Source organism: Odocoileus virginianus, chromosome 17, assembly GCF_023699985.2.
Source record: "Odocoileus virginianus isolate 20LAN1187 ecotype Illinois chromosome 17, Ovbor_1.2, whole genome shotgun sequence".
Taxonomy (NCBI): domain Eukaryota; kingdom Metazoa; phylum Chordata; class Mammalia; order Artiodactyla; family Cervidae; genus Odocoileus; species Odocoileus virginianus.
In genome coordinates, this window is record NC_069690.1 from 49490161 (window position 1) to 49513753 (window position 23593).

Genomic DNA, 23593 nt, shown 5'->3' on the forward strand with positions numbered 1-23593 from the left:
CAAAAATAAAATCTGTCACTGTTCCATTGCTTCAGGAGATGATAACAAAAAGTCACAGTTAACCCCGCCTGCTTGTCTATCTCACGGGGCCAGGCAGGCACTGAGCTGGGATACCTGTGCCCTGGTGGCTGGCTGGCCTTAGTCCTCTCCCCCTGCAGACCAGTATTTCCTCAAGATCAAGAGCACTTAACTGGACTTGCCTGGTGGTCCAGCAAACAAGACTATGCTCCCAACAGAGGGGGCCCAGGTTTGATCCCTGGTCAGGGAATTAGATCCCACGTGCTGCAACAAAGCCCAAAGATACTGTATGCCACAACTCAGACCAGGCGAAGCCAAATAAATAAATATTAAAAGAAAGAACACATAACATCCTTTCTTTGGTGAGAAACAAACCAGACCCTTTGACAAGGCAGAAAATCAGGTCATTACCCTGTGTCTGAGCCAATTAACCGTGAGCAGATGAACAGGGCTGGTGAGAACATGGCAGCCCCTGGGAGACCGTATTGGAAAATGGCAGGGGTTCCTGGGGGCCGTTTCCAGACACAGGAAGGGCAGGGCCGGCAAGACAGCAACTGAGGATGTAAACTTGGCCTCTGAGCGGGTTGGCAGGTGAGCCCAGTAAGTACCCTTCCCACCCCCTACTCCCTGAACTTCAAAATCCGCCTTCCCCTCCCCAGCCTGGCTCAGCGACTTGGATGAAGCCATAGGAATGCAGGCTCGTGAGTCTGTCTGCCTCTGCTGTGCTAAGTCACACCAGTCGTGTCTGACTCTTTGCAACCCCAAGGACTGCAGCCCACTGGGCTCCTCTGTCCATGGGATTCTCCAGGCAAGAATACTGGAGTGGGTTGCCGTGCCCTTCTCCAGGGGATCTTCCTGACCCAGGGATCAAACTCAGGTCTCCCACATTGCAAGAGGATTCTTTACCATCTGAGCCACCAGGGAAGTTTATCTGCAGGCAATGCAGAGCTGGAAAGAGTGACCAATCACCAAGATGATTCATGACCCAATGAAGATTCCAGAAGGTACCAGAAACTGGAATGCTGAGCCCAAACAAAGATGATGATAAGTCCAGCCTTGACATTAACGACAGGGCCAGAGGTGGAGGGCAGGGCTGTGAGGGGCTGGAAACTCACTGACATTTGAAGACACAGGAGTTTGGCCTGGAGAGATGTGGGAGGAGCTGGTGGGGGCACAGATGTCTGTCATGTGATGAGGAACAAGCGTCTAAGCTGGAAGCGGGGGCGCAGGGTCCCCGACAGCAGATCCCGGCTCCGGAAGGGAGAAGGGCTGCTAATAGCTTGAACCGCCCAGCCAGGCCAGAGGAGGGCGGCAAGGCAGCGGGTGCAGTCTCGGGAGGAATCCAACAGAGGGGAAGGGCCTCACCCTGAACAGACTAAGGGGAAGTCTCCTTTGGGTCAGAGGTTGGGTTTGGGTCCCTTCTAAATAAAGCCTGAGGGCCTCCCCTCCCAGTGATGAGTTCCTAGAAAAAGGGGTGTGACACAGGAAGCAGGGTGGGGAGGTACCAGAAAGAAGGGTTCACGGGTTCACCGTGGGGCGGGGGTGGGGTGGCCGTCCATTCTCCAGGATTCCCCAGGGTCACCTCTTGCTCCAGATGCCGGGCACTGAGAGGCAGCCGGTACAGATAAGAGGACCAAGACCCACAGGACCACGTCCCAAAGTTCGCGCCTCAGAGTTCCAAGGGAAGTGAAACTCAGAAAAAGAGGCTCAGTGACCAAATAGGTTCAAGAAACGTTGAATCAAATAAAGATTCCCTGTTTACTGCAATGCCATTCGGAGGCCTTTCATATACTCACTGGAGATTCTCCCAGCGAGGATGTGCCCTCATGTCCAACTACTTCCTTTCATTAACGGGAATAAAGAAGGAATGGTGTTTGGGGTGGCGGAGATGATGTTATCTTTTCATCCGATTTTGTTTCCCTCTTTCTGGAAACCCAGGAAGACGGCAGTCCCAGCCTCTCTTGAAGTTAGGTTAGGGCATGTCACTGACATGTGAACTGACAAGTGAACTGAGGCGGTTCTGTGTTGTTGTGACACATTTCTGATTGTGGCTGGGTGGCCTCATTACAGCTGCAAAGCTTACACAGAAGTTGGAGAAAAGGCGGTCAGGGTCAAGCCCCAGAACTCGCCTGACAAGGTCCCATCGCTGTCCCTGGACCCAGACTCTGTGACTGTCACCTCTGATCCTGGACACACACTCTAATAGTTAAAAACCATAAACATCTGGTAATATCTAACTGACTTTTTAAAATTTTTCTAAAAATTTTAAGTATAGTTGATTTATGTAATATTGTGTTAGTTTCCACCTGCAATGCAGGAGACCTGGGTTCATTTCAATTCCTGGGTTGGGAAGATCCCCTGGAGTAGGAAGTGGCACCCCACTTCGGTATTCTTGCCTGGAAAACCCCATGGACAGAGAAGCCTGGCAGGCACAGTTCATTGGCTTGCAGAATCGGACATGACTGAAGCGACTTAGCACACACGCACGTGTCTCATAAAACCTAGTCATTAGCTTAAATCTAATTAACATTTATTGAACCTGCTCTTGGTGGTTCAAAGGGGAAGGCACAAGAAACTCAGCAGAGAAGAGAAGGAGAGGGGGAGTGGAGGAGGGGAAACGGTGAATGACACTCAAACCCTGATTTGTGTTTAAAACTCTAAAGTCCCCTGGGCCCCTCGAAGCCTTGGATCCTGATGCCCCCACCCCAACATCTGACCAGCATTGTGAGAGGAAGCTTTCAAAAAAACTTCTATGAAGAAATCGAGGCACAAATGTACAGGAGAGATCACTTCAAAGCCAGCAGAACTTCAGCAACTGTGGCCTCAACTGTCCTGGTCCCTTGCATGCACGTGTGCATGCTCATTCGTGTCTGACCCTTTGCAACGCCATGGACTGTAGCCCGCCAGGCTCCTCTGTCCATGGGATTCTCCAGCCAAGAATACTGGAGTGGGTTGCCATTTCCTTCTCCAAGGGATCTTCCCGACCCAGTGATCGAATCCCAGTCTCCTGTATCTCCCGCATTGGCAGGTGGACTCTCTACCCCTCGGTCACCAGGAAAGCCCTGTCTTGGTCCCAGATGCATCCTCATTTGTGTCTTTCCTAAGCCAGGACTTTCAGTAGTAGGTGCTGAGGGGCAGGCCTGGGAGAGCAAAACCTCTGCTTGTGGGTGAGCCCAGCTGGCTGCCCAGCACCCAGTTCTGAAACTGTTGGTACAAAACTACCCTGCCAGGGGAGGGGTTTTTTAAATTGCTAGGTGAAGTGGCAGACGTGAAAAGATCTGAGAACACAATCATTCTTAGGTGTAAGTAGTTTTGGGCAGCAGGGTGTGTCAAATACAGGGAAGACCCTGCCTGCTCCCTGATGTTGACAAACCTCCTGCAGGGATTCAGTGGGCGGCTCATCCTGGATTTGTCTCATTCATCCAAGGCCTCAGAAGCACAGAAAACACACATCAAAAGAAATAGTGGAGAGGGAATTCCCTGGTGATCCAGTGGTTAATACTCAGCACTTCCACCACCGTGACCTGGGTTTAATTCCTGGTTGGGGAACTCATATTTCGCAAGCCCCAGGGCATGACTGGGGGAAAAAAAAAAGAAAACATGGAACTATCATAGGCTACAGCAATTCCACTTCTGGGCATTTGCCTCAAACAGTTGAAAGCAGGACCCTGAAGACTTGTTTTACCCTCACGACCACAGAAGTGTTATTCACAAGAACCACAGGAAGAATCATTCCAAGTGTCCACTGACCAATGAGTAGATAAACCTAATGGGGTGTATTCATCCAAGGGGATGCTATTCAGCCTTCAAAAGCAAGGAAATTCTAACAAATGTGCTATAGCACGAATGAGCCTTGAGGACATCAAGCTAGGTGAAATAAGCCAGTCACGAAAGGACAAATGATGTCTGATTCCACTCACAGGAGTGCTCAGTCACAGGTCATCAAACTCGGAAACCAAAAGAACAGTGGTTTCCAAGGGCTGCGGGGAGGGGGATAGAAAGCCAGCGTTTCAAGGAGAGGGGCGGTGTTCGCTTTGGGATGAGGGTGAGGGATGGTGGTTCTAGAGGGGAATGGTGGTGGATGTTGCACAGAATGTGAATGTGTTTAATGCCACAGAACCCTACACTAAAAACGGTTAGAATGGTCACTTTTACCGAGTGCATGTTTTCTTGTTGCTGTTGTTTAGCCACTGAGCCATGTCCAACTCTTTTGCAACCCGAGGGACTGTAGCTTGCCAGACTCCGTCCATGGGATTTCCCAGGCAAGGATACTGGAGTGGGGTGCCATTTCCTTCTCCAGAGGATCTCTCCGACTCAGGGATTAGTTCCCACATGGGCAGGTGGATTCTTCACCTTTAAGACACCCGGGAAGCCCTGGTGTGTATTTACTGTGGTCTAAAGCAACAGCTAATAAACAGAAAGGCATAGTCAGATATCAGAGCTGGGACAGGAAGCACGTGACTTCTGAGAGAGGAATCCAGTCAAAAACCAGGTGACACTCGCTGAACCAGCAGCAGCCCAGGGAACAATGGCTGCTGGCGGCTGGACCCAGCCACCCTCTTTCCCCAACACGGTGACACCCGTTAGCTGATACAGGTAAGGTGATGCTCACTGCTTCCCTCTTGGCACAGTGGAAAGGGCTTGGGATAGATTGTCAGTCAACACTTGAGTTCTTGTTTTTGCCCTTCCCCGGGCCTCACCCACCCCTTCCAGGCCCCCCATAAGCCCAGGGGCTGATATGCAGCAGAATTTCCCTCAACTGGTCGGTCGTTGCATGAGGAGCTCACGTCAGCCGTCTCTCTGAGTCCGGCAGTGTATTGCTTTGTGGTTGTTTCCTGTTTTTGTCCTTTCTCTTCCTCTCCTGCTCTGTCAACCACATAACCGACTTAGAAGCGTGGGGCTGCCTCCCCACCATGGCCCACGCGGGCCCAAGTCATCTGGACTGAGCTCAGAGCTGGTGCTTAGGGGACAAATATAGTCTGCAGTCTCTTGGGGTCACACCCAAGGTTCCTGATGAATCCCATTCAATGAAGTCCTACCTGGTTAGAAGGGACTTTCCTATCCTGTGGCTCATACTTCCAAGGAGACTTTTCTTTCTAGATATGTAGGAATTTCTCTTTTCCCTTTATATTCTTTTTGTAAAATTTAATATGTGACACATAATGAACACATCTATGTAACATGCATGTGCATTGTACAGGAAGATAATATAATGAGCAGCCCTGAACCCAACACTCAACCCAAGGATGAACTACCACTAAACTTTCTGTCTACCTACTGTGCTACTCACCTCCCACCCAGACGTAAATAACCACCCTCCCAAAGTCTGCTTTTATTGTTGATTCTTTTAATTTAGTGCTTTATCACATCCATTTATTTCATTTTATGAAATAGTTATAGGACATATTCTGTGTGCCAGCTACTGTTTCAAATACTTTAAAATATTGTCATTTAATTAGTTTAATCCACACACCATTCCCATAAGGAATGTGCTGTGGTTAATCCCATTTTACAGAAGAGGAAACTGAGGCACACAGAGAAAGTGACTTGCTCAGGGTCACACAGATAATAAGAAGAGGACAGGTCTTCTGGTTCTTGGTACAAAAATTTCTCCAGGGCATATATCTAAGGGTGGAATTGTGGGTTATAGGATATAACACTATTCAGCATTAGAAGATAATGCCTCATCATTTCTCAGAGAACCAAAATACACTCTCACCAGCAATATACGAGTTCCTATTGACCCACAGCCTCTCCAACAATTGGTCTTGTTGACTTTCTTAACTTCTGCCAATCTAGTAGATATAAAGTGGTTCCTCACTGTGGTTTTAATTTCCCTTGCTCTTACTGAGTAAAAGCATCTTTTCATTAGTTGAGAGGTTTTGTTTTCTTTGAAATGTTCATCATGTCTTTAATATACTCAAAATTATCAGTTGTTTATTCTAGCAGTGGTGATCTTGAGGTCTCGCTTAGGAAGTCTTTCCTTGCCCCAAGGACATAAAAATACTTTCCTATATTTTCTCAAGGGCTTCCCAGTGAGTGGTTCAGTGGTAAAGAATCTGCCTGCAATGCAAGAGCCGCTGCGGGAGCTAAGGGTTTGACCCCTGGATCAGAAAAGCCTCCTGAAGTAGGAAATGGCAACCCACTCCAGTATCCTTGCCTGGGAAATCCCATGGACAGAGGAACCTGGTGGTCTACAGTCCATGGGATCACAGAGTTGGACATGACTTAGCAACTAAACATATTTTCTTATAAAAGTTTTTAAAGTGTTATTTTTATATACGAATCTTTAAATTAGATAGAATTGATTTCTTCATTCCATGTGAGGTAGGGATACATTTCCCATCTTTTTTCTCCATATAGTTAACTTGATCTAGCATCATTTATTTATATATCCTTCTTTCACCCAGTGATCTACAATGCCAGTTTTGTCATGTGTCAGAGTTTCATGCAAGTCTATTTCTAGGCACTTCATGCTGTTCCATTGGTTAATCTGCCTACATCTATACTAATATCATATTTTATAGTAAGTCTTAATACTAGTAGCAAATTCCCTCATTTTATTTTTCTTTAGGAGTGTCTTGGTCCTTTTGTTCTTTCCATAGTAAGTTTTAGAATTATCTTTTGTGTACCATGAAACCCTTATTAGGATCCATTGGAATTTCATTAAATCTATGGGAAGAGGATCGTCCTCATTATAATATTGACTCTCTTAGTCATGAACATGGGCTGGTTCTACATTTATTTAAATTGTACTTAATGTTTTTCAATAGTGTTTTATAACTTTCTTACTATAGGTCTTACGTACATTTTGCTATCTTTTTGCTTCTGTATATATATATATATACATATACATATATATATATATATACATATATACATATATATATAATTTTTATCTTTTTGCTACTATACATTGTGTGCTTTTTAAATTACTTTTTTCCCCTGGATGCTCCATGCAGCATGCAGAACTTCTCTGACCAGGGATCAAACCTGTGGCCGCTACAGTATAAGTGTAGAGTCTTAACCACTGGACCATCAGGAAAGTCCTAAATTACATTTTTGTACATTACTGTTATACACAAAAGCAATTTCTTTTTGGATATTGGTCTCACAGGTAACCGTCTTGCGAAAATCTCTTATGTTGAATCATTCATCCAATCGATCATTCATTTGGATTTTCTACCTAGGCAACCATATCATATGAAAATACTGATGGTTTTACTCTTTTCCCATGCCTAGGCCTTTAATTTCTTTTTCTTGTCTTACTATATTGTCTAGCACCTGTGGGAAAATGTTACATAGAAGCAGAGATAGTTGTCATCCTTGTCTGGTTGTGGATTTTAAAGGAAATGTCCTAAAATTTCCTCATCAAAGAAAATAATACATATGTAAAATAAATAATAGTACATATGAAAACTTTCTCTGATTTTCCTTTATCACATTAAGGACATTTCCATCTAGCTTGCTGAGAGCTTTTGTCATGAAAGAATGTTGAATGTCATCATTTTTTTTCCCTAGATCTATTAAGATGATCATATGTTTTTTCTTCTTAAAACTATAATGTAAGTTTTTAGTCTGGGCTCCTTCAAAAGTAGAGATTGCAACAAGGACTACAGTTCAGGTAGATTATTTCAGGTAGATTATTTAATTATTGAAGCCAGGAAGCAGGAAATAAGGAACAGGAAGACTGGGGCAGGGAAGGAGAGAAAGCCAATAGAAGATGCATAACGGATGTTGCAGGTGTCAGCAAAGGAAGTTCAAGTCTGTCGGGACCTCTGATAGGTCTCCAGGATGCTGGCCAGAATCGCCTATCCAAAAGAACGAGGCTGGAGCTGTATCTGCCAGTTCTTAGCCTCTTGTTGGTTGAGGGATTCATGTTAGGGAACTTGGCACTCCTAGGCTTCTGGGAAACACTAGTAGGTAGCTAAGTGACTCCTGAAGCATTGAAGAAGACTGAGGAAGAAAAGCAAAGAAAAACACGGTATAAACCTGAGGTGGGACCCTGGAGCATAAGATGAGTCTAAGATTGCAGGAAATTATCCACTGTAAATGCAGCTGATTCTAGAGGCACGCATAAGCAATGTGACATAGAGCACCAAAGTTTACTATTACCACCAATAACAAATGACCTTCATAGCTTTCTCTTCTATTGTTTGACCAACTATTCATAGCTAAGCCTAACTTGGATATGATGTCTAATATTTTTAATACATTGCTAGGTTTGTATTTTTCTTATTTTTCATTCATACTCATGAGTGAATATAAAATATAATATAACATAAATATATAATATAAACAAAATGTGTATAATATAAATATAATATATAAAAGTATATTTGTAATATAAATTAAAATTGAATATAAGATATAATATAAAATTATAATTTTATAATTTAATTATAATTTTTCTGTTTCATCCTAATTTGTCTCATTTTGGTGTTAAGGTTACACTGGCCTCAAAGAAAGAGAGCATGTTCCTGCTATTTCCATTCTCAGAAAGAGCTTTTGTAAAATTAGAATTATCCCTACTTAAACTTCTGTAACACTGTCTAGATTTGATGTTTTCTATGTGGGAAGATTTCAAATTATGGATGTAATTTTTTAATAGTTGTAGAACTATTCAGGCTTTTTATTTCTTCTTCAATCAAGTTAGGTAAGTTCTACTTTTTCTAAGATTTGGTCTACTTGGTTTCATATATCTTGACATAAATGATTTATAGTCTTTTAATTTTTAACTTTATTGAAGTGTAATTGATTTACAACATTGTATTAATTAAATGTTTGATTATGGTAAAGTACACATAACAAAAATTTCACCCCTTAACCATTTTTAAATGTACATATGGTTGTCTTACATTCACATTGTTTCATAATGGATCTTGAGACTTTTTTAACTTGTGAAACTGAAACTCCGTACCCATTAAACAAACAGCTCACCATTCCCCCCTGCCCCCAGGCCCTGGCATCCACTGTTCTACTTTCTGTTTCTATGAATCTGTATAGTCTTCTTTGTGAATTACTAGATATATTATTTAAAATTTTTAGGTTGGCCTATAATGTACAATATTATGTAAGCTTCAGATGTTCTACACAGTGGTTTGGTATTTGCATACATTTTGAAATTATCACCACAATGAGTCTAGTATCCACCTCTCTCCATACAGAGTTATCAAAATGTTATTTGACCATATTCCCTATGCTGTGTTATACCCCTGTGGTTTATTTTATAGTTGGCGCTTTGTACCTCTTGATCCCATTCACCCATTTTGGACCCTCTCAGCCCCTTAGTCTCTAGCAACCACCCAATCATTGTCTGTATTTAGGAGCCTGGTTCTGGTTTTGTTTGTTTTGTTTTTCAGATTCCACATACAAGTGAGATCATATTTGGTAACTGTCCTTGTCTGATTCACTGCACTTAGCATAACACCCTCCAGGTCCATCTGTGTTGTTGAAAATGGCAAGATTTCATTCTTTATGGCTGAATAATATTCCGTTGTATAGATATACAACCACATCTTTATCCATGCATCCATTGATGAACACTTAATTTGCTTCCACATGTTGGCTACTGGAAATGATGCCACAGTGAACATTTGTGTGCATATACGTCTTCGAATTAGTGCTCTTGTTTTCTTCAGAAGAATACTCTGAAGTAAAATTGCTGGATCGTATGGCAGTTCTATTTTTAATGTTTTGAGGCACCTCCACACTTTTTTCCACAGCAGTTGCACCAATTTACAACCCCACCAAGAGTACAAGAGGGTTCCCTCTTCTCCACAACCTTGCCAATGCTTTTTTTTTTGTTCTCTTTTTGATGATAACCATTCTAACAGTGGTGTGTGATATCTCAATGTGGTTTTGATTTTCATTTCCCTGATGATTAATGATGTTGATCATCTTTTCACATTTGCTTCATTATTCATAATAGAGAGATGTTGTATTAAAATTTCTTGCTATGATCATGATTTTATCTCTTTGTTGTTCCTTCAAACTAAGTGCTTACAAGTTTAGAACTCATAATTTCCAGGTGAACTGATCCTTTAATCTAGGTACTCACTCTGTCCCTAATAAATATTTTTGTCTTAAAATTCCTTTTTGCTTGATACGAACAGAACTTTCCTGGTTTTATTTTGGTTAGCTTTTGCCTGGTGTATCTTTTACTATTCTTTGACTTTCAACCATTCCACACTCTTATTCTTTAGATGTGCCTCATAAAAAATGTAGATCTAAGTTTTGTGTTTAAATATTTTAAAAATGTAATCTGAGATGAGAATTTAGGAATGATTGAGCAAATGACTCCCTATAAACCCTGCTAAAAACTGAGTTTAAAAGCCTGTATTTTCTTTCTTTTTGGTCATGAAATGCGCATATGGAATGTTAATTCCTAGGGGATAAAAGACTAGGGATCCAAGGCTCACCCTCTGTGTGGAAGCAAAGAGTCTTAACAACTGGACACCAGGGAAACCCTAACAGGAAAATCCTAAAAGCCTGCATGTTCAACAACAATCCACAGTTGACAAGAATCCTAACCAAGAAGACTGTCGTTCAAGGTGGTCTGTCTGAGCTATTTTTCTGTTGTTGTTCAGTCTCTAAGTCATGTTGACTCTTTTCAAACCCATGGACTATAACACACCAGGCTCCTCTGTCCTCCACTATCTCCTTTATTGTTTTTTAGTAGACTTCTTTTTAGAAGAGCAGTTTTAGGCTTGCAGCAAAACTTAAGGGAAGTAGAGACTTCCCACATACCTCCTGTCCCCACACATGTACAGCCTCTCCTGTTATCAACATCCCCCACCAGAGTGGTCCATTTCTTATGATTGAGGAACACCCAAAGACCATCGTTGACATGACGGTTCAGTCTTGGTGTGCACATTCTGTGGGTTTGGACAAGTGTGTACTGACACCTGTGCACCACTGTAAACAGTAGATTCTCTGACCTAAAATCCTCTCTGCTCTTTCAGTCCATTTCTCCCTCCCTTTAATCCCTGGCAACTACCAATTCTCCAACCAGCCACTCCTCATTCCTAAGTTCTCACCTCAGTCCCATCACCTAATATCTGTGATTTAGGCAAGTTATTAACTCACCTGAGCCCTGAACTTCCTCAATGCACGATCAAAATTGGTGGATTTGCTGTGATAATGAGACAGTGTCTTAAACCTTACTTAGTCCCTAACAGAGAATGGGCATCAGTGAAATGCTGGTTTCTTCTCCTTCCTCCTTGTCTTAGTAACGTGAAGTCACACTCAGCTTAGAGACAGGAAAGTGCAGGGGGCCGTGTGCATCACCAGAAATCTGAGGGGAGGGGCAGAGGAAGGAGGAGAATGTCCAGCTATCGCCTCCCAAACCCTCCTGCCAGCTTGGAAAGTCCCTCCCTTGCTGACACCAATGAAGTGTCCTGTGGGATTCGGGGCTCCCCAGATTTGGGGCTTGTAGCAGTCACTGTCCCGTGTGCACACACATCTCACACACATGAGCCTCGGGTGCCCACCCACCCCACATAGGACCGTGCCAGGAGGACTAGGTATGTCCCGCTTATCAGCTGACTCCTGGCTTCCTCTGCCCAACTTCGTGCAGACCTGTTGCCCTGGGAGCTGGCCTTCCATGTGGCCTCCCGAAGACCACTCAGATAATGGGAGGAAATGCGGTCATGAGCGGAGGAAGGCTGGGGGTTCCGGACTGCAGCAGCAAGTCCTCCCCCCACCCCTGCCTCCCTGACCGGCGCCCTGCCCCTCTCTGCAGGCAGTCCTCAACGCTCCCTGTGAGCCTGCGGATGCCACTCGCGATGGCCCCTTTTGGTGGCTGGGGAGCGCTCGCAGCCTTTCTCTCCCTGCTCCGCTGCCGAGGTGAGCCTGGGGGTCCAGACTGGGTGCATGCCAGCCAGAGGTTGGGGCGCCTGTTCCCCTGATGTCCTGTGGAGAAGGGGGTCCTTGTCCCGAAGTCGCTGAGGCTTTGAGCACAGCGGCTGCCCACCATGGGTGCAGGATGCTATGCAAGCCTGGTTTCCCCATGACCCCATGACCCCGGGGCAGCAGATGGGGGACCTGGCCTTCACACTTTGGGTTGAACAAGCCCCATAACTTCAGGGTAGTGGATGTGGCAAGTCGTGGAGACTGATGGGGAGATGAACGGAGGCTGGGGCTCAAGGGACAGTGAGGGCTCGTCCCAGCTGGTCTTCAGAGGTGGCCCAGTGGACAGCAGACGCCAGTGGCGGGCATCGTCTTCTGCTGACCATCAAAGCGAAAACGAAGCCCCTTCTGGGGAGTCCAGGGGACGGTGAAGGAGAATGCCTCCAGGTGTGAGCACTCTGTTTTGGAAAACCTGTCAGGTGCCTTCATGACAACCATTCAGGAAAGGGATTACTAGCCCATTTGACAGATGAGGAAACTGAGGCTCAGAAAAGGAAAGCACTTTGCCCAAGGCCACAGAGCTGGCAAACTCGGGATTCAGAGGCAGCTCTCTCTCTCTCTCCTGACAGAACCTTTCTCTTTCCCCAGCTGAGGGCTAGGTGGGGGTGGGTGGGTGTTGCTGGCGGGAACACAGGACACATACAGGCCCAGCCGGCCAATTTCAGTTCAGATTCCTCACCTTCCTCACTGGGCTCCAGCCATCCTAGTGTCTTCTCCGCCAGGGTCTTGGCGCTAGTGGTTTTCTGCCCTCTGCAGATACCGGGCAGCCAAGCTCCCCCCATCTCCTTCCTCCTTTCCTCAAATGTCAGTGTTTCCATGAAACCTGTCCAGAGCGCAGTATTACGTGGCAGCCCCGCCCCACTCCCTATTTCCTTTCCCTGGCACTTTGCGCCAACTGACAGGCTGGCTAGTTCCCTAGTTTGTTACTCTGTGTCCCTCGTGGCAGTGCGAGCTCCACAAGGACAAGCTTTGAGCTTCTTCCGTCTCTGATGCTCCCCAGAGCCTAGAACAGTGCCTGCCATGCAGCCGGTGTTCTACAAGGATTTGCAGAAGAGAGGGAAGGAGTGAGGGAGGAGCCGAACTCATGGACACGGGGCCTGAGAGGACACGATCCACCTCCATTTCAGGGAGGTCTTCACAGAGGAGGGGTCATTTGGGCTGGGGGGCAAGTTCAAATACAATCTTCTTGGGGATAGCAGAGGTGCATGAGGAAGACTCACCTGGAGGGGACCAGCTGGGCGAGCATCAGGGGCAGGGAGACAACTAGGGCGCATCCCCCTTGATCTAGACCAGAGGCAGTAATGTCTGAACAAGGAGAGAGGAGCAGAGAGCACCCCTTGATCAGACTGCCCATCGTGGGCAGCCCCATCGGGCAGGGCAGCAGGGGTGTCTGCTGCCCAATGTGTTCTGTCCTTCCAGGGTCTGGTGAGAAGGCGTTCGAGGGGCCAGAGCAACTGATGGTGGGGTCTGGGGAGTTTCAGTTCATTAACTGTACTGCCAGTTGTATGGACCCCAAGAGACTTGTTCTGGAGACAGCCCTAAACAAGACTCTCCTGGAGAGCCAGACTCAGTGGAAGCTGTTCAAGGTCTACAACATCTCCAAGGATGAGGAGCTCCTGTGTAGTTCCACCTGCGGCGGCAAGCAGGAGACGAAAGTTTTCCACATCACCGTGTTCTGTGAGTGTTGCCCACGGGGCCCTGCTCCCCGAGACCGGAGCCTGTGCTTGGAAACCCACCCAGAGCTGCTCTGTCACTGCTCCTGGATGCTCCCCTGTGGCCCCCACCTCCCTGGGCTCCTGGATCCAGGCCACAGGCTCAGAATCTGCTCACACCTTCACCAGGCCCCCTTGAACCATGCCAGCATCCAGGATTTTGAGATTTGCTCAGAAAGGAACAATCCAAGCAATCTTTAAACAAATCTAAAAGTTGTTTCCCACAGTCTCCTCCCAGCTGGGGAGCACCCCCATCACCAGAATACCCCGCATCCCGTGAAAAGCAGCAGGGACCCCATCAGGAGGGCTGGCACACTCTCCACTAACCCATTCACCTCCTGGAGAGAAGGTCCTTATCTCCCCCTGAGGGCCCTTTGCAAATGTGTGACCATCACACACACACACACACACACACACACACACACACACACACACACACACACCTGCCCAAGGGCCACAGAGATCATGGAGAGACCAGGGTTCTCTAGGAAGCTCAGCACCCAGGGTATCGCTCAGAACTGTCATCAGTGGATCAAATGAGTAGAAACATGTGCTAAATCTACCATATTATCCTGGGGAAATGGGGGCTAGGTATTCTAGTTCAGAAATGATCCCAGAGAAATGTCTTGGTGGTCCAGTGGCTGACTCAGCACTCCCAATGCAGGGGACCCGGGTTTGATCCCTGGTCAGGGGACTAGATCCCACGTACCACAACTAAAACCTGGAACAACCAAAGAAATAAATCTTAAAAAAAAAAAAAAAAAAACAATAGGAACTCAGGGAAGCATGGAGTTTAATAGCTAAGGGATAGAGATAGTTTTAAACCTGATCCTGAAATCCAAGGCAGGTCTGACTCTTGCCCTCGCCTCTGATAATCTCACAATTCACGGCCCCATTCCAGTGAGTACTCCCTTCTAAATCTCTCTCAACAAAACTATCCAACTGTTTAATTTTTGAAATTTCTATTGAATTTATGGAGAGGAAAGAGACACAGTCCAGACTTTTATCTTTCTAGTTGATTGAAGAGATTCTGAACCCTTTTTTTTGTAGACACCAGGGCACCTCCTTTCTTGTCCATTGCAGAAGTCATCATGTCCCTAAAACTACCACCCAGTACATCCTTCACCCTCAACTGTTTCCTCCTTCCATCCCTAGCCCACTTTCTGAGAACACGGTGGTCACAGGGGATGGTCTGGGCTGGGTGGGGCCTGCGGAGATGCACACCCATCCTGACCAGACCTCCCTTCTGCTTTGCTGCAGACCCTCCAAAGCAAGTGCTGCTGACGCTGTCGCCCACCACAGTGGCCGTAGGGACACTGTTCACCATCGAGTGCAGGGTCCCTGCTGTGGCCCCCCTCGAATGCCTCAATGTCACCCTGCTCCGTGGTACTGAGATCTTGTGCAATCAGACCTTTGTGGGGACAACACTTTCCCCCCAAGATGCCGTGGTCACCCACAACACCACAGCTCACAGGGAAGACGGCCTCTATAACTTCTCATGCGAGGCCCAGATGGACATGCGCTCTTGCGGCGGTGGCCTCGTCCACAGGGTCTCAGATCCCCAGAGGCTTGAAGTCAAAGGTGAGGGGGAGCCCACAGATCAGGAAGGGGGACATTCACTTTCAGCCCCTTAGGGGAAGAGAACGCCTTTGCCCCACTCTCTGCCAGCTCAGGGGAGGCACTCGGGGAAACGATGCTTGATCCCCAGGGTTCCCTGGAGCTCCTGGCTAGTTCCTAGCTGGACTCTGACTAGTTGATTGGTCAAGAGTGAGCTGGATGACCTTAACCAAGTCAAGCTCATCTCTCTTGGCTTGACCGCTCTCTGCAATGATAAAGATGACCTGACTGATCCCTAAGGTCCCCTGGAGCCCTGCTCTTCTGTGACCCTAGATGGCCAAGATCCTCTTTGTCTTCAGAGAGTCTGGCTGAAGCTCCCTCATCTCTGCCCAGGGAGGGGCTTGGCCTGGACACGCCACGGTCCAGGCCATGAGGTCTGGCAGCCCATGGCAAGGGGACCATCTGAGTCCATCTGCCCTCATGGTCTCACAGAGGCTGGTGGCCTGAACCCCGGTCCTCGTCCCTCCAGTGATAACACCTTTTGCCACTCATACCTGCAATGCCGAGTGACAGCAGGATGACCAGGGGATGGGTGGGTGGGTGACAGGTGGATGCCTGTTCTCCCTTGAGCCTGGCACCTGGGACCAGAGGCCTTGTGTGACCTGTACCGCTTCTCTCCCCAGAGCCCGTGCCCAACAACCAGACGGGGATCATCATCACGATCGTGGTAGTCCCGCTGCTCTTTTTGGTGACATCCGTCCTCCTGTACCGGTACTGGTGGCGGCCACGTCACAACTGAGTGCACGCCGCTAAGAGGAGGCTGATAGGGAGCCACTGGGCACCGCCTCTATGAGCGGCGTGGCCACTGGCACGGCGGCCACTGGAACTCACTGTGGCTCCTTAGGGTGCGGTCCAGGCCTGGCTGGGGGACCAAGGCAAACAGCCTGAATACAAACACCTGGACTTAACCCTGTGCCTTCGTGTCTCCTCCTGGGAATGGCCAGGAAGGGGAGCCACCAGGCCTGGCTGAACTTCTGTCTCCAAACGTCTCCTCTGCCCCCTCCGCCCTCTCCTTCGGAGGCCTTCCGGAGCCCCAGCAAACCCAGTCCCTGGCGTGCCCCCAGGCCAACCGGCCCGGGCCCCAGGCACCCAGCCTCATGGGACCCTGAGAGGCCGCTTCCTCCTGACGGAGGGCGGGGAGACCCGCCTGGCCCAGAGGGGCAGAGAGACACTCTGTTCCCACGTGGCCCTCCAGGACGTGGCTCTGGCTTCTCTCTTCTGCCAACAGAGCCAGCACCAGGGGTGAGTATGGGGGCCCAGTGGCTGGGCTCCGGGAACCTCCCCGCCAGGCCTCCCCCACCACTCTGGGCCTTCGGAGAGCCATGGAAACAAAAGCAGTCCTCGCCTGTTACCTCCAGTTCTGTTATTGGGCTAAATGGAGACGCCGCAGTCCTGGTCATCCAGAGAGAGGGGAAGGGGAGGAGGTCGAGGGAGGGCTCCGTCGCCCAGGCCTCTGCCAGCCGTGGCAGCAATCAACGGGACAGGGTTGGCATTTGTGGCTTCTGGGGCCTGGATGGGGCCCTAAGGGGCTCTCACCCGGATCAGAGATCAGGTTGGTTTAAGGCCTCCGTGTGGTGGGAGACGGGACTCACTCACCCCGGGGAGAGGGCCCGGTGGGAGATGGGAGGGTAAGAAGGGTTGCCAGGTGTAGAAAGGGGCTGTTCGGCATGAGAGGGACACGGGGGCTCCAGGGCTGTTTGCAGCTCCGTGATGAAGCTGGCGCGGGCTCCAGGGCTGATGTCTGTTTTCATGTCTTGAGACTCTCAGCATCGTAGTAGTGAGAGAGTCAGTTCCTAGGCAGCTTGATAAGAAGTCTGGGGTCCCCAGGGAGGAGGAGAAAGGGACCTGGAATTCTCAAGGAGGAGGAAAGAACAAACATCTTTTTTTCTTAGTCACATGGTGTTACTGGTTTAGTCGCTAAGTCGTGTCCGACTCTTGCGGCCCCATGGACTGTAGCCTGCCAGGCTCCTCTGTTCCTGAGATTCCTCTATGCAAGAAGCAAGAATACTGGAATGGGTTGCCATTTCCTTCTCCAGGGGATCTTCCTAACCCAGGAATTGCACCCGGGTCTCCTGCATTGCAGGGAGATTCTTTCCCAACTGAGCTATAAGGGAAGCCCTTAGTCACATAAAACGTTGTTTTCTTTAACCTGAGGAACTGATGATTACAGCAAACAACTCAGTTTAAACTGTGTACTGAGGATTATATAACAACAATGTATCCTGCTTGAGGGCAGTTTTTCCTTCCTGAAAACCTTCAGGCTAATCCTGTTATCTTAAAAAAAGTAAATTACGGGAGTGGGTCTAGTAAGATCTTCACAACCTAAAGACATTCTTTTGATTTATTGTAATAACTAATTTAAAAAGTATATAACTCCCTTGCTAACACTAGCGAGGGGGGCACTCTCCGTTCCCTTCTGATGTCTAGGTCAGAAGCTTTCTCTATCCTTTTCATACTTTAATAAAACTCTGCTACACAAAACCTCTTGAGTGATTAAGCCTGGTCTCTGGTCCTTAAGCTAAATCTTCTTTGGAGATCACGAGTCTGACACTGTTCACTGTAACCTATCAGTAGCCTGGGGGGAGAAGCAGCCTCACCGAGACTACCCCTGCCTCAGTGGACCCCAAGGAAGAAAAGTTAAGGGGACAGAACCCCCTTGTCTGTGGTGATGATTATAAGACCTGCCCCCCACCGCCCCAAGGCACATGGCCCTTCCAGCATTCCGATCTATCCCCTGGCCTAGGCCCTGCTGACCACCCACCCGGTCCCTACCTGAAGCTGGGGATACAGCTGCACCCACAGTTCCCGTGGCACAAGTGGGTGGGGGTGGGGGCATGGCTCTGCTGAGATGGAGAAGAGAAAAGAGATCCCCCATCAGAGTTCCTGGGGTGGCATCAGCAATTCACCCACAGGTCTCGCCGCACCACCCCTGGCCCCTGGCTACCTCTTTCAACCCCAGGGTAAGGCCCTGACAGCACCCACACCTCCAGCCTCATGGAAGCTCCCCTTTTCTCAGATGCTGGATGGTAGTCGAGTCCTGCAAGCAGGGTTGGTGAAGGGGAGGGGAGGGAGAGTGCCTGGCCAGGGAAGCAGGGGGCCCAGGGCAGGCATCGGGCAGGGCAGGTAGTGGTGGTGGAAAACCAGAGGGCCTCCTCCTGGGGCTCCATCTCCTCCTCCTGGGGCTCCGTCTCCTCCTCCTGTTGACCCTCCAGGGAGACCCGGGGATTGTGCACATGGAACGGGACACAACATCAGACTCTCCCTGCCCCTGGTCCTGTCTGTGCAGTGCTCAGTCGCTTCAGTCGTGTCTCTTTGCAACCCCGTGGACTGTAGCCCCAGGCTTCTCTGTCCATGGGATTCTCCAGGCAAGAATACTGGAGTGGGTTGCCGTTCCCTCCTCTGGGGGATCTTTCTGCCCCAGTGATCGAACCACAGCCTCTGCATCTCCTGCATTGGCAGGTGGACTCTATACCACTCAGCCACCAGGAAAGCCCTGTCTTGGTCCCAGATGCATCCTCATTTGTGTCTTTGCTAAGCCAGGACTCTCAGTGGTAGGCGCTGAGGGGCAGGCCTGTGAGAGCAAAACCTCTGCTGTGGGTGAGCCCAGCTGGCTGCCTAGCACCCAGCTCTGAAACTCTGCCTCTTGGTACAAAGCTACTCTGCCAGGGGAGGGTTTTTTTGATTGTTAGGTGAAGTGGCAGATGTGAAAGATCTCAGAACAATTGTTCTTAGGTGTAAGTAGAAGTGTTTGGTGGTTGGGCATGTCAAATACAGGGAAGACCTTGCTCCCTGATGTTGACAAGCCTCCTGCAGGGGTTCAGTGGGCGGCTCATCCTGGATCTGTCTTGTTCATCAAAGGCCCCCAGGAGCACAGAAACCACACATCAAAAAAAGGGTGCAGAGGGAATTTCCTGCTGGTCCAGTGATTAGTAGCACTTTCACTGCCATGACCCGAGCTTAATTCCTGGCTGAGGAACTAAGATCCCCAACCAGGGGATCTTCAGCATCTGTGGTCTCAACTACCTTGGTCCCTTGCATGCATGCATGCCCAGTCGTGTCCGACTGTTTGTTGACCCCATGCACTATACCCCGCCAGATTTCTCTGTCCTTGGGATTTCCCAGGCAAGAACACTGGAGTGGGGTGTCATTTCATTCTCCAGGGGATCTTCCTGACTCAGGAATCGGCTCCCACATGCGGCAGGCGGATCCTTAAGCAGTGAGCCACCTGGGAAGCCCCGGTATGCATTTACCAGGGCTTAAAACAAGAGATAACAAACAGAAAGTGATGTGAGGATGAGGTCAGAGCTGGGACAGGAAGCACGTGACTTCTGAGAAGGGAAATCAGTCAAAAACCAGGTAGCACTTGTTGAACCAGCAGCAGCCCAGGGAACAACGGCTGCTGGAAGCTGGACCTCGGCCACCCTGTTTACCTATCACAGCAGCACCCGTTTGCTGATACAGGTAAGGGGATGCTCCCCACTTCCCTCTTGGCACAGTGGAAAGGGCTTGGGATAGATTGTCAATCAACACTTGAGTTCTTCTTCTTTCCCTCCCTGTCTGCCCATAAGCCCAGGGGCTGGAGTTGTTACAAAATTTCCTCCGTCTGGTTGGCCCTTGCATGAGGAGCTCACGTCAGCCATCTCTCTGAGTCCAACAGCCTATTGCTTTGTGGTTATTTTCCCTTTTTGCCCTTTCTCTTCCTCTCCTGCTCTGTCAACCACATAACTGTCTTAGAAGCGTGAACTGCCTTCCCACCATGGCCCAGGTGGGTCCAGTTCATCTGGATTGAGCTCAGAGTTGATGCTTAGGGCACAAGTATAGTCCCCAGCTTCTTGGGGTCATATTCAAGGTTCCTGATGAATCCTATTCAATGAAATCCTATCTGGTTAGAAGGGACTTTCCTATCCTGTGGCTCATACTTCCAAGGAGCCTCTTCTTTCTAGGTATGTAGGAATTTCTCTTTTCCCTTTGTATTCTTTTTGTAAAATTTAATATGTGACACATAATGAACACATCTATGTAACATGCATGTGCATTGTACATGAAGATAATATAATGAACCTCCCTGAACCCAACACTCAACCCAAGGATGAACTACCACTAAACTTTCTGTCTACCTACTGTGCTACTCACCTCCCACCCAGACATAAATAACCACCCTCCCAAAGTCTGCTTTTATTGTTCTCTTGATTCTTCTTTTAATTTAGTGCTTAATCACATATGCAGTCTAGTGCTTTATCACATACACATTTATTTTCATTTTATGAAATAGTCATGTAACATATACTGTGTGCCAGTTACTGTTTTGAATACTTTTAAATATTGTCATTTAATTAGTTTACTCCACAAACCATCCCATAAGGAATGTGCTATGGGTAATCCCATTTTACAGAGGAGAAAACTGAGGCACACAGAGATTAAAACGACTTGCTCAGGGTCACATAGATAGTAAGAATGGGACAGGTCTTCTGGATCTTAGTGTAAGAATTTCTCCAGGGCATATATCTAAGGGTGGAATTGTGGGTTATAGGATATAACACTATTCAGCATTAGAAGATAATGCCTCATCATTTCTCAGAGAACCAAAATACACTCTCACCAGGAATATACGAGACCCACAGCCTCTCCAACAGTTGGTCTTGTTGACTTTCTTAACTTCTGCCAATCTAGTAGATATAAAGTGGTTCCTCATTGTGCTTTTAATTTCCCTTGCTCTTACTGAGTAAAAGCATCTTTTCATTAGCTGAGACATTTTGTTTTCTTTGAAATGTTCATCATGTCTTTCATATACTCAAAATTATCAGTTGTTTATTCTAGCAGTGGTGATCTTGAGGTCTTGCTTAGGAAATCCTTCCTTGCCCCAAGGACATAAAAATATGCTCCTATATTTTCTCATGTATTTCCCCGGCGGCTCAGCAGGTAAAGAATCTGCCTGCAACACAGGAGCCACTGCAGAAGCTGAGGGTTTGACCCCCGGGTCAGGCAGATCTTGTGAAGTAGGAAGTGGCAACCCACTCCAGTATTCTTGCCTGGGAATTCCCATGGACAGTGGAACCTGGCAGTCTACAGTCCACTGACTCACAGAGTTGGACATGACTGAGTGACTAAGTATATATTTTCTTATAAAAGTTTTTAAAGTGTTCTTTTACAAGTAAATCTTTAAATTAGATAAAATTGATTTCCTCATTCCATGTGAGGAATGAAGGGATACATCCCTCCCAGTGAAGGGAGCAATATAGGGATACATTTCCCATCTTTTTTCTCCATATAGTTAACCAGTTGATTAAGCATCATTCATTTATATATCCTTCTTCCACCTAGTGATCTACAGTGCCATTTTTGTCAGGTGTGTGAGTTTCATGCAAGACTATTTCTGGGCACTTTACTGCTCCATTGGTTAATTTGCCTACATCTACACTAAAATTATATATTATAGTAAGTCTTAATATCTAGTAGAGCAAATCCCCTCATTTTATTCTTCTGCAGAGGTGTCTTGGTCCATTGGTTCTTTCCATAATAAGGTTTAGAATCATCTTTTGTTTTCCATGAAATCCCTTCTTGGAATCTATTGGAATTGCACTAAATCTATAGGAAGAGAATTGTCCTCATTATAATATTGAATCCCTTAGTCATGAACATGGGCTGGTTCTACACTTATTTAAATTGTGTTTAATGTCTTTCAATAGTGTTTTATAAAAAAAATAGTGTTTTATAACTTTCCTACTGTAGATCTTATATTTGGCTATCTTTTTGTTTCTGTATATGTATTACTTCTATTTTTTTGCTACTATACATAATGTGCTTTTGAAACTACTGTTTCTTCCTGGATACTCCATGCAGCTTGCAGAACTTCCCTGACCAGGGATCAAACCTGTGGCCCCTGCAGTGTAAGTGCAGAGTCTTGACCACTCGACCACCAGGGAAGTCCTAAATTACATTTTTTGTTACTGTTCTATACAAAAGCAATTTCTTTTTGGATATTGATCTTACAGCTAGCTGTCTTGCTAAAATCTCTGATTATTTTGAATCAATTTTCCGATCATTCATTTGAATGTTCTATCTAGGCAACCATATCATATGAAAATACTGATGATTTTGCTCTTTTCCCATCCCTAGGCCTTTAATTTCTTTTTCTTGTCTTACTATATTCTCAAGGACCTCTGGCAAAATGTTACCATAGAAACAAAGATAGTGGGCATCCTTGTTTGGTTCCAGATTTTAAAGGAAATGTTCCGAGATTTACTCATTAGAAAAATAATACAGATGTTAAAAAATTAATAGGACATGTGCAAACTTTTTCTAAGTTTCCTTTATCATGTTAAGGATATTTCCTTGTAGTCTGTTAAGAGCTTTTATCATGAAAGAATGTTGAATGTCATTATTTTTTTTTCTATATCTGTTAAGATTATCATATTTTTTTTCTTCTTAAGTCTGCAACATAAGTTTTTAGCCTGGGCTCCTTCAAGTAAGAGCCTGCAACAAGGACTTCAGTTCAGGTAGATTATTTCAGGTAGATTACTGAATCATTGAGGCCAGGAAGTAGGGAGTGAAGGAATAAGAAGACTGAAACAGGGGAGAGAAAGCCAATAGAAGATGCATAACTGATGCCGCAGGTGTCAGCAAAGGGAGTTCAAGCCTTTCAGAATCTCTGATAAGTCTACAGGATGCTGGCTAGAATTGCCTCCCCAAAAGAAAGAGGCTGGAGCATATTGCTACTAGCTCTTGGCCTATAGTTGGTTGAGGGTTTCATGTTAGGAAACTTGAAACTCCTAGGCTTCTGGGAAACACTAGCAGATAGCTAAGTGACTCCAAAACATTGAAGAAGACCCTGAGGCAAAAAAGCAAAAAAGAAACATGGTATAAACTTGAGGTAGGGTCATGGAGCATAAGATGAGTCTCAGGTTGCAGGAAATTATCTGCTGTAAATGCAGCTAATTTCAGAGGAAGGCCGAAGTAATGTGACATAAAGCACCAAAGTTTACTATTCCCAAAATAATAAATGACATTTGCAGCTTTCTATTCTATCGTGTGACCAGCTTTTCATAGTTGGATATGACATCTAATAATTTTAATACATGGCTAGATTTGGTTGTTTGTATTTTTATTTTGCATTTGTATTCATGAGTGATATTGGCTTCTAATTTTTCTATTTCATCCTATTCTTGTCTCATTTTGGTATTAAGGTTACACTGGCCTCATAGGAAGAGGGTGTGTTCCTGCTATTTTCATCCTCAGAAAGAGTTTTTGTAAGATTAGAATTATCCCTACTTAAACATCTGTAACGCTGTCTAGACTTGATATTTTCTTTGTGGGAAGATTTCAAATTATGGATGTAA

General features: G+C 46.7%; 1 protein-coding gene and 1 non-coding gene across 7 annotated transcripts; one reads left to right on the forward strand and one right to left on the reverse strand.

Annotated features, from left to right (window-relative positions):
- Positions 1-4493: 4493 nt before the first annotated feature.
- On the forward strand, positions 4494-17738 carry ICAM2 (intercellular adhesion molecule 2). 6 transcript variants are annotated; one of them, XM_070479795.1, is made up of 6 exons: positions 4494-4614; positions 10410-10571; positions 11762-11865; positions 12929-13605; positions 14901-15221; positions 15881-17738. In XM_070479795.1, the coding sequence occupies exons 4-6, from the start codon at positions 13230-13232 to the stop codon at positions 15994-15996; spliced, it is 813 nt and encodes a 270-aa protein (XP_070335896.1). In that variant the 5' UTR covers positions 4494-4614; positions 10410-10571; positions 11762-11865; positions 12929-13229; the 3' UTR covers positions 15997-17738. The 6 variants fall into 6 exon arrangements, with proteins under 6 accessions (XP_070335896.1, XP_070335899.1, XP_070335897.1 ...); XM_070479798.1 differs by having other exon boundaries at positions 13348-13605; XM_070479796.1 differs by lacking the exon at positions 10410-10571.
- Positions 17739-22107: 4369 nt separating this feature from the next.
- On the reverse strand, positions 22108-22180 carry TRNAV-UAC (transfer RNA valine (anticodon UAC)). The gene has a single exon. It is a non-coding gene; the product is annotated as a tRNA-Val (tRNA).
- Positions 22181-23593: the final 1413 nt, after the last annotated feature.

Coding starts and splice junctions, on each gene's coding strand:
- ICAM2 (XM_070479795.1), top strand. CDS start 13,230: ATGTCTGAACAAGGAGAGAGGAGCAGAGAGCACCCCTTGATCAGACTG. Junction 13,606..14,900: donor TTTCCACATCACCGTGTTCT/GTGAGTGTTGCC, acceptor GCTTTGCTGCAG/ACCCTCCAAAGCAAGTGCTG. Junction 15,222..15,880: donor CCAGAGGCTTGAAGTCAAAG/GTGAGGGGGAGC, acceptor TTCTCTCCCCAG/AGCCCGTGCCCAACAACCAG.